The 11,228-nt window shown below is 53.2% G+C and overlaps 1 protein-coding gene across 1 annotated transcript; it reads left to right on the forward strand.

Moving 5' to 3' along the window:
• The first annotated feature begins 6,611 nt into the window (after nt 1-6,611).
• Nucleotides 6,612-7,326, forward strand: LOC120656477. Its single transcript, XM_039934573.1, has one exon. The coding sequence runs from the start codon at nt 6,662-6,664 to the stop codon at nt 7,016-7,018; it is 357 nt and encodes a 118-aa protein (XP_039790507.1). The 5' UTR covers nt 6,612-6,661; the 3' UTR covers nt 7,019-7,326.
• Nucleotides 7,327-11,228: the final 3,902 nt, after the last annotated feature.

Below are 11,228 nucleotides of genomic sequence, written 5' to 3' on the forward strand. Positions count from 1 at the left end.
CGTCCCCTTCCTGCCGGAGTTCACCCAGGAAGCCCCGTTCTACCGACACCTCGCCGGACCACGCCGTCCGGGTGCCGCTCATGTGGGGGAGCGTCAGGCACAAGCAGATCGGCGTCCACCCCGGCTTCCCCTATACTGTGGCGGCGGCGGCGGCAACGATTGCATCGCCCTAAGGAGCAGAACGCGCTATCACCTGCAGCCCTTCCCTCGCCATCGTATGCTCCACATTGGACGGGAGTTCGCCTCGCCATGTACATACATCGATCTCCCCTACGACCATGACGGGCTTCTGGCCCTTGCCTGGCCGGGCGCTCAGCGCCAACCCGGCCGCGCTCCTGCACCGCTCCCACCACGACGCACTGGCACGCCGGTACGGCGAGTGCGGAACACGTGTGATTCCGGTTGCTGGGCACGCAGAGCTGAGCTGCCTCCGCTCCGGTGAGGTGGGCGCGACGAGGGATGCCGGCCGGACTCCGAGGAGGACGGTACGTTGTTATTTGATTTCCCGGCTCTTCTGATCGTTGGATCAGCCTCGTGCAGTCAAGATCGACTTGAGAAGTTGCAGGCAGCCAGGCAGCGCCAGGTCTCCACGCGCGACCAGAACGCAGCGGCGCACGCCGCGCTCGCGTCCGTCGTCCTCGTCGGCGCTCGTGCTCGGCAACTCGGTGGACCTACTTTAGCGGCCGTGTTCGTGCTTGTTGCAGGGCATCTTCTCTGTACACGAAGGGAGGCGATCGGCGTGTGCACGCAAGCTTGTTCTGCTCTGCTTGTGCCTGCATATCATGTGCACTGCCTAGTGCTTACTTGGAGTAGCTACTAGACTAGATGATTTAATTTGTGGTTTCAGTTGAAGGTAACTCAACTAGTATTTCTTCAGAACATGTAGCCGCGGCAGTGAACTTGCTCGATCTGACGATCTTGTCGTGTATTATGAAGAAAAGATCCAGAGGCAAACTGCAACTGCTTTCGAAACTGACTCTGCGTGCTGTGTCTAGTGATCTAAGAAAACATAAGCAAATTGAATGTGTATGAAGTATGAAACTTGAATGGCTCTGGTATACACAGATCTCAACTGCGAATGTGAAAGAGCCTTGGTTATCTCAAGTACAGACAACGTACAGAGGTTCAGTCGGACGGGTTCAAGTTCCCTCTCTCGGATCGACGCCATCCCTTGCACACGGCTGCGCGCGGCGCCAGCCGTGATGATGTCCGTCGACACTCGACAACAATGGCTAGCTGCGCACTCGATCCGTCGAGTCCAATGGCGCCAACATCGCCATTCTTGCTTCCGTATGTCCTCTTGCCGACAGATCTTACAGACACCCTGACCCTTGGCTTCCCGCACGGGTGGCAGGGCGGAGGCGAGGCCACCGAAGAAGGGAAGTATAAGGGAGTAGCTGGACGAGAAGGACGACCGAAGAGTGGAGGCGCTCCGGCGAGCCCGGCGCGAACAGGCGGCGGCGCTCCCGGGTGGTCGTTATTTACCGACCGTCCACCCCTGGGTTCCTGTTGCCGTCCGATCTCAGTTCCACGGCACAGATTTGAGGGAGCTGCAAGATCATATGTGTCGGCAGGCTGCCGCTGCAACAAGCCGTGCGGCTAAGCCGGGGAGGTCGGAGCTCTCTGCCAGGGTCCCAGTGCCGAACCATCCAGCGGCCCCGCCGGAAGGAGGCAGTGCCATCGCCGCTCTTGGTGTGCCGTGCCCGGTGCCCGTGTGCCGTGTGCACCAACATTTAAGCTGTGCTTGATGAAAATAAATAAATAAATAATACACATGTGTGTTCAACTATTTTGCGTCTCCATTTACATTTTATCTGCCAATGTCCATGAGCCAAAAAAATAAATAAATACACATGTGGGTAAATTGTGAATTCCTTTCATCGATGTGCAGTGCCTTGTAACACCATCAGACTTATTCAGATATCTTCCTACATCAGCCAGATAGCGACAAAATTAACAAAGTGTGACTCATTTTTTCTTTCCATAACATTTCCTCTTGGCAACTGCAACTTTTAGCACTTGAATCTCACAGGTAAAGATATTGATATAGTAGAGTGTCGGTACCCTGCAACTGGGGTACCCACTCCTACTGTGCCAAAACTCGCGTAGTTATCGTAACTACGCCCTAAGGAGCTGAGTAGCCGGACCCCTGGGGTCCGACTCCATCTCACCGGACCAACGGTCCCGGACCTGCTTCCCGCTCGGGGACAGGTCCGGTGTCACCACGTGTCTTAGAGGTGAAAATGCTCAGCACCTGTGACCGTGGACCCGGACCCCCGCAGGTGGGTCCGGGACCTCCACGTGCCTATCCGGACCCCGTGAGCTCTCGGCTCAGCTAGCTGCTCGGGAGGGGTCCGGAGCCGCCACGTGTCACGCAGACGCGGGCGCAGGCGCAAGCCTTCCGCTGGAAGCTCCCTCACCCACCCGCATTAAGTGCGAGTGGTTGAAGCGGGCTCTGCTGCCTCTGGGCACGGGGCAGCTTTTGTCAGTCCACACTGCGGCTCGTCTGTTACCGAGGCACGCAGCAGTGTCTCAGCGCCGCGCGCGTGGGCGACGAGTCATGATGACCAGCTACTAACTGAAGCAACAGTGCACGCTGCTACAGTGACTGAGTCAGTAGTTCGGCGCTTCATCATGACCTCGACGCGCGACTGCAAATGCTAGACTCTACTCTGACAGGACAACTCAAGACCATCCCTAGTCAGAAGCTACGCACGGAAGCCGACGACAAGATCTCCGGATCTGAGGCATTGAAGGCCAAAGTGTAGTTTATAATACATCGCCGGGCCCACCTGTCGGGGCCCCGCTCAGTGTACGTGCTCCCCTTGGACATATAAAAGGGAGAGCACGTCCGCTAGAACACAGGTTCACACGGGCTCTCGAAGGACACAGACAGACTCAAGCTCTCGCAACCTTCTCACTCTCGTGGGAAGGCAATACAACACACAGTGGACGTAGGGTATTACGCTCCGGCGGCCCGAACCACTCTAAATCCTGCCGTGTTCATCGTGTTCTTGGGTGAGATCGATCTAAGACTAGCTAACCCCCGAGTACACACCCTCTGGGCTAGGGCGGGTGCCTTCCGCCACCCGGCTGTGGTTTGCAGCACCAAGACATAGAGGGGTATCTGAGACCTCCATAGTAGTAAGAATGTAAGATATCAAATTTTCTGTGAGGGTCCCATGGCCTATCGATTATGAAGTATGAATTGTGCCCAGAGCATGACCCTGCGGAGCCGCTCATCCACATCATGTGCCAGCAGCTTGGAGCATTTACTGATGAAGAAATTTATGGATCTGGTGATCACCTAACCAAAGAACCTCAGAAAAGAGCGTGAACATGTAAAATTTAATTCAGAAATCCACAAAGAGAATAACTGTGCAAGGGTAAATAGCCATGTAATAATAAAGGCTGAGCAACTTACTACAAGATTGTTTGCTTTATTAAATTAACTTTGGATCAGAGAATTGTCCTTGCAGGGACGCTCAGATTTAATTTGTAAATTTTGCAACAAGAAGGAAAAGGTTGCAACTAAAGAGAACAGAGAAGCCGCTCCGGCTTGCTGCAAACATGTACAGAGTGTAATAATGAATGTGCTCAGAATCAGACAGCTGAATCAAAACCACTTAAGCCAAATTTGCAAGCAATAGTTCATGATTTATGTAAACCCCAAACCACTTGTCAATTACAATCCCTGCACTCACAGAAATGGAACAACAATCTATGCATGGGCCACAGCCTGCTCAAAACCTGCAGATAATTTGAGGACAAACAAAAATGGGTGCCCACATTAGATGCTGCAACCAAGCAGATCTGCAATCAAGCTGATGTATGGCACTGATTAACCGGTTTCTTTAAACCAATTAAGTCACTTCCAGCCATGGGCTAATAACATTAATATAAGCAACTCACTTTCAAGTACCACATTGGGTCTTACACACGCAATTTCAACCTACTATCTGCTTATGCACATGAAAAATCTAATATGAGAAAGTTCGTTATATGCTCACAAGTGGAGAGCAATTTGATTTGGACTCCTTATCAGAGCCAAGAGCCCGAGACAACAACCGGAAAAAAAAGGTAATCAAGAATGCATACGAAATATATGTAGTTTGCACAGAAATTAAATGCAAATACAATCACATAAATTGAGTGTGCTCTCTGAGCCCGAGAGGGAGGATATGTTCAGAGTGTTCTGAGAGTTGTGACTCAGTTGTCTTGGTTTTGTGGACTTCAACCTCATTTTCTACCGTGTGTGCTCTCCCTTTTATAAGCCCAAGGGGAGCAGTACACTGAGCAGGACCCCGACAGGTGGGCCCGGCGATGTATTATAAACTACACTTTGGCCTTCAATGCCTCAGATCCGGAGATCTTGTCGTCGGCTTCCGTGCGTAACTTCTGACCAGGGATGATCTTGAGCTGTCCTGTCGGAGTAGAGTCTAGCCTCTGCAGCCACGCGTCGAGGTCATGATGAAGCGCCGAACTACTGACTCAGTCTGCTATAGCAGTGTGCACTGTTGCTTTAGTTAGTAGCTGGTTATCATGACTCGTCGCCCATGCGCGTGGCGCTGAGACACTGCTGCGTGCCTCGGTAACAAACGAGCCGCCTTGGAAACAGGCGGGTTTACCGTGTTGTCATGTCACGCCTGTCCAACCCGTGAGTGGGCATCCGATGCCCTGCTCTGGCAGCGCACGCCTCAACCACCATCATTTAATGCTGCAGGAGGGCTGGCTTCAGGCGGAAGACTCGCGCCTGTGGGACACGTGGCGGCACCGGACCCAGGGGTCGGCGGCCGCGCCCACAAGGGAACGTGGCGGCTCCGGACCCCTGCCCGAGCGGGGAGCGGAGGTCCGCGCCTGTGGGACACGTGGCGGCACCAGACCCGGGGGTCGGCGGCCACGCCCACAGGGGCACGTGGCGGCTCCGGACCCCTGCCCGAGTGGGGAGCGGAGGTCCCGAGGCTTGCGCCTGGCTGGGTTGATGACTCAGGCGTCCTGGAGGTCCGGCTTCCACTTGTAGAGGCCCAGGTCCGGCCCGCGGAGGTTCGGGACCTGTCTGCGGGGGTCAGGGCCCGTGGTCCGTGGTTGTCGCTCCTGCGCGCCTTCGTCCTTGTCTTGTAGGAGAGGGTACCCTATCTGAGTGTACCGACACACCTAATTCTACAGACTAATCCAACAATCTAGCTAAAATGTGCCCCCCTGGCCTTGTCCTTCTCTGTTTGCCCATGCCTCCGGTGACTACCCCGGCGCACGCCACGGCAGAAGAGGGAGCCGGAGCAGACACGGCCGTTGGCGCTACCACCACGGCCGGAAGCGGAACCCTAGCCGCCGCTGCCGGCCCGTCGCGGCCTCGCCCCTCCCCTGCTTCACGACGCGCCCATCTGCAGCAGCAGCAGCCGGCAGCGGCGGAGAAGGCGAAGGGTAGCGGCCCTCGCCGGAGAAGGAGGGGTGGCGGTGGCGGTGAATCGATCTCTCCCGCAGCCGAATCGACCTCCACGCCGGCATCCGCTCGCCGCCACCGCCGCCCTCTCACCGGACTCCGACAAGACGCCGACGAAGGGAGGATGCGCCGGCGGGGAGGTCTGGCGGCGGACAAGGTGAGGGCGAATCGAGCTCTCCCACCGGTGAATCGAGCTCTCACGGCGGCGAATCGAGCTCTCCCACCGGCGGATCGAGCGATTCCGCCGCCGAATCGACCTCCAACACCGCCGCACAATCTCGGCCCCGCCTCCAGCACCTCTGCGCCGTCGACGAAGCTCCCCTGCGCGAACATGGCCGGCGGCGGAGCCCCCCTGCACCGCCTCCAGCACCTCTGCGCCGTCGGCGGAGGTCCCCTGCGCGAACATGGCCGGAGGCGGAGCTCTCCAGCACCTCTGCGCTGTCGGCGGAGCTCCCTTGCGAGAACATGGGCGGCGGCGGAGCTCCCCTGCACCGCCTCCAACACCTCTGCGCCGTCGGCGGAGCTCCCCTGCGCGAACATGGCCGGCGGCGGAGCTCCCCTGCACCGCCTCCAGCACCTCTGCGCCGTCGGCGGAGCTCCCCTGCGCGAACATGGCCGGCGGCGGAGCTCCCCTGCATTGCCTCCAGCACCTCTGCATCGTCCGCCTCCCAACACCTCTGCGAACATGGCTGTCGGCGGAGCTCCCCAGGCGCGGCCACGGCGGCGCTCGCTCGCGGCCGCAGAGCTCTCCGCGCGCGGTGACCCAAGGCGGCGGCTGAGCTCCCTCGTGCCCGACCCCTGCGCGGCTCAGCGCTCACGCGTGAATGGGGGTGGCGGCAGTTCTCGCCCCACGGCTGGAGTGCCCCCCCATGATGCAGCGTCGGCGGTCCTATGCGCACGGAGGAGGAAGGGCCCCCGAGAAAGGAGGAGCACGCGCGAGGAGGAAGATGCCTAGCGGTGACGCGCTGCAAAAATGCGCAGCGGAGGGGAGCGGATACAAAACCAGATGGAGAAAAGAAGTGGATAGAGATACTATTGGATTGGATTTTTTACCATAATTTTGTATTTTTACAAATTCAAATAAATTTACCAGGACTCTCGGAGATGCTCTAAATAAAAAAACGATATAAAATACTCCGGTGGCCTTGGCCGGAGCCCGGAGCCGCATCGCACCAATCTCCAGATCCGCGCGTCGAAATATCAGCCGCAGGAAGGGCCGGCATGGAGTCTCGTCGCCATCACCAGAGGTCCCGCAGCGCGCGCGGCCCACTCCCGCCCCACCCCCACCTCCAGCCGCAGCGCAACCCTAGCCTCTCCCCCGCCGCCGCCTCCCACATCTTCCGCCCGCTCCAACCCATGGAGGACGACGTCATCTCGACGCTCATGGACATCGACGAATCGCCGCTCGACGCCGTGGGGGCCGGCTTCCTCGACGAGGACGACGGCGAGGGGGACACGCTACTCGCCCCGCACCGCGGGGGCCGCGGCGGCGGCGGCGACGCGCGCGGGCCCCTCCCCTTCTCCGGGTTCTACAACAGCTTCGACGGCGCCGACTTCGACGACGACGACATCGCCTGAGGGACCCGCCGCCGCGGCCGCGCGGCTCGGTAATTGTGGGGGCAGCCGTGGGTTGCGATCCGAGGGAAGTTAGGGATCTGTCTGTCATGTTCTGTCGATATCGTGGTGGGATCTTTTAATTAGCGTATCGGTTGATGAGGCCCGTTTGAGACATCTGGAGACGATTTGGGATCAATCTAGGCACCTCTCTGCCTCGTTGTTCGCGGATCATTGCGCATTTATGCTTGCCTCGTGTTCGTTGGTATTTCTGGATTGATCTCTTTGATCTATCGAAGTCTCCCCTATGCTATTTTTCTGTTTATGTGCAATCGGTGAGGTGCCTATATCCGTCCCTGGAAGGATCTCCATGTTTGATGTGGCTGTTTACCATTGAAATTTTGGGCTACTTCAGATTTTGTCTTGAAATTCGTAATTTGTGAGGAATTGAATTGGCTAGGATAATTTGTTCATATCTTTGATTAATCGGTATTGGCTCCTGCATATGCAAATTTGGCACTGCAGACCTACTTCTTAGAAACTTTATTTAGCATAAGCACTATAATTGTTCGCAACTACAATCACAGGCACCGGTAGAAGATGCACGGAGTGGATTATGCGCAAGAGACTAATAACCTCGCTGCACCTTTTCTTCACCATACTAATATAAAACAATCGCGACACCAACGTTTTACTTCCGAATCTTGTCCTAACTTCTGGTAACCTGCATTTTGATAACTTTAATTCAGTTGTATTAACATGCTTTGTCAGCATACTACATAAGTTCCACCTGAAACTTGTCCAGCGAGTTTTGTTGTCTCTTGCTTTTGATTCATTCCCTGCATCTGTTAACCTATATTTTAATAACTTTAACCTTTGTTCAGTTGTGTCAATAGGCTTTGTCACAACATATTACAAGTTCCATCTGAAACTCTCTCTTTACGCAGTGCCCTGGAATTAGTCATCCCTGGTAGATTTTCTTGTATAAGGTTTACTTAACTTGTTCAAATTAGCATTAGTATCATACTATCATCATGGTTTTCAATTTGTATGAGTATGACAACCACTGGTAGGAAGTTGTAGGGCATGCAGTGAGCATTCACACCAACAGATCCTGCTATTGTCTTGCTCTTGCTGGTCAATATATATAAAAGTATAAAATCGTTGCAGATCTTTGCATGCTGTTTTGAAGTTTTTTGGTGGTACAGGATGTCCCATATCTGTTAATCCACAAATCATTTTAACTTCAGCTGATATTCAGTAGTATTTTGCTCGGCATGATCGTGGCATATTGCTAACTCTGTCTGCCCTAGTCAATGGAATCAGTCACCATAAACTGTGAGGTTTTTTTTTGAAGGAAAAACTGTGAGGTTTGTAACATCTATTTTCTTCTTAAAAGTTAAAACTGGCAGGACTGCAGTTTGGCTTTTGGCCGTAAGTTCTTTATAAGACGACACACGAAGTGTCAGATAATGCGAGGATGTATGTTTCTTGGTTTTCACATTTTGAGATTTGTATATGTTGGTGTCTGAACCTATCTGATTATAATTCACCGATTGTCAGTATACGGAGGTAATGAAAATTTTCATCTTAGAAACGTGTCTAGCAGAATGTTTAGGTTTGGAACTGCGGTATAATAAAAGGTTTGTTCTGCCGATTTTTTCCTCGAGATGTTAATTTGGGGTTCAATTGTATCGAAAAACTTTGTTCTAACATATTCCAAGCTCTGCCCGGAAGTTTGTTCTTCACCAGTAATTGCTAGTTACATTTTTCTTCTAGAAGTTGATTAATCAGTTAGGAAAATCAACACTAATTACCATGGTTTGCAGGGTAACAACACATCTGGCTGCGCCTTAGCTTTTGCTTATCAATATAAACGGTCGCAAAGTCTAGCAAGCTGCTGCAAGACGGTCGCAAAGTCTAGCAAGCTGCTGCAAGTTTAGTGTATCTTAACTTCAGCACATGACATGATGTCCAGTTTCATTTTGTTAGACTAGTCGTGATCAAAGCATTGTGCACGAGCTCCATCGGACAGTTTACCCCTTGTCGATGTATCTAGGATCAGTCGGTGAACGACAATATAGGGACTGGAGCATGCCATCAACATTATTGAACATGGGCATCGTTCTTGCCATTGTTTTACTTCTAAAGGGACGAATTCATCGTTAGTTCTAAAGTGGCGAGGTAGTGTTAACTGTCAGATGACCATTTCATATGCCAGCTTGTATTTTCTCTATGTTTCTCAGATTGATCTGCAGGACGCATTCGATGTAAGAAAACGCTGACGAGTGACCATCCCATACTGGATGAACTCGATTGATTTGCTACTAATTTTCGTCATGCTAAAATTAAGGCATGCCAATAAAATTTGGCTACCAATATATGTCATCTTATGTTAAGTTATTCTTCTTTTGTACCAACAATTGTTTTTCTTAATATAAATCAGATATGAGACACTTTTTCTGGTGTGTTTCTAAAAAAATTAAGGTATGCCAATAAAATTTGACTACCAATTGTTTATGTCTATAAATTGGCTATTTTGATCAAAATCATGGCGAGTTACTATAAACTTCTTAAACTTTACAAGATAAAAAAGTATTTATTGGCAGCAAACCAAATAAATATCTAAATTTCTTGCTAACAATTATTATTTCACGCCTTTCTATCAGCTCAAGAACATGATCCTGCATGACAGACGTGACGTGAGAACAGAATAGACTAGCAGTAACCAGCATCAAACCAATAAAGAGACACAGTTCACCGAGTCCCATGTGATGTGAAGTGTTCATGACCATCGCCATCCGCACGGCAACGGGATCGTCTTAGGATTTCAGAGCTCGTCAAGCACCCTCGTGAAGCCGCGCCGAGATCCGGCTCCTCCGCCCGGCGCGCGGGGCACGCGTCGGCTGGCCACAGGCGCCCCCGCATGTTTGGGACGGGGACACGGCGCCGTACGACCAGGGGATGCGGGTCGTGCGGTCGTGCCGGTGCCCGCGGCCGCGCCCTCCCTCCGCCGGCTTTCGCGTCCGTCGCCCCCCTGCCCGTGCCCCCGCGCCCGACCCCACTCCCATGGCCCGCGCGTGCCGTCCGGTCGCGCCTCGCCGCACGCACGTGTCCCCGGGCGGTGCGTGTTACGACTTACGAGGGGACCAGGGGAGGGCTGGCCACACCCACACGGGGGGCCGTCACATGGGATCCTGTCGCGCGGGGCGGTCTAGCGCCCGGTCAGCCGCTGGTCCGGCCCCACCGGCCGCCACGTCGGACGAACGGATAGGGACGGCCCCGGGGCCGGGGGGTCTCGTCGGGGCCTGCCTCGTCGTGGCCCGCTCGCGCTCGTCTCGTGTGCGGGCGCGCGCTGTGGCTCACGAGCTCTGTGTGTGTTGAGTGTTGATCGCGTCGTGTGGTGGTCGGTGGATTTTTTTATGTCTCTCATCTACTACAAATGTAGTATCTGTTCATACAAGCACACGTACACCCATCCTACACGTACAAACAAACCTACAACTACACTCAGAATTGAATACCGCGTTCTTCTCGAGATCACCAGATGACTCTATAGACGACGGGTGCGTCACACTCTTTTTATGGCTCCACACGTGTGAGACTGCAAATTTAAACAAAAGAATACTATTCCTGGATACGAACCCGCGCCGAGCAGCGCTCCACCGAGCAGCCATGCCAACAGCCCAACACGCTACGCGCGCGTTCGCTGGTCGGTGGATTTGGTTGCTTTGCTCTCTCTCGATCGGTCGCGCTCGTGTGGTTGCTTTCCAACTTCATTTTCACCTCTCCTTTCTTGACTCCGGCCTTGCGAGCTGATAAAATAACTCGCTTCAAGCATGCCTTCCACGCTGCTGCCAGGCACTCTCTCACCACCTCTACAGGGGTTGGGCAGAAAAAAGGAGATCCATATTTGCTCAATTTTGCGAAGTTTGAAATTGGATGGCACAGCTCTCCAAAAATAGGAGTGCCACTCTAAAGGTTATTCATGACTTGGAAAAAAGTGAGACAGATTTTATTTTTTAAATGGGATTGTTCCAAGGTTTCTGTTCGAGTCATGGGTTTACGGCGAAAATATTTAGTTATTTGCTCGATTTTGGATGACTTATTTGGGAGACAAAACCCATGCTTTCTTTATATTGCTCCAGCTTATTGTTGTGGTTTTCTCATCACTAATATGAAGTCTACAAAGTACTTTCTAATACACCTTTACTTATTGGATACTTGGTATCAA

The sequence above is a fragment of the Panicum virgatum genome, chromosome 1N (assembly GCF_016808335.1).
Source record: "Panicum virgatum strain AP13 chromosome 1N, P.virgatum_v5, whole genome shotgun sequence".
NCBI lineage: Eukaryota > Viridiplantae > Streptophyta > Magnoliopsida > Poales > Poaceae > Panicum > Panicum virgatum.

Bases quoted from the DNA above. Each gene is read 5' to 3' on its own strand.
- LOC120656477 (XM_039934573.1), top strand. From the start codon at position 6,662: ATGGAGTCTCGTCGCCATCACCAGAGGTCCCGCAGCGCGCGCGGCCCA.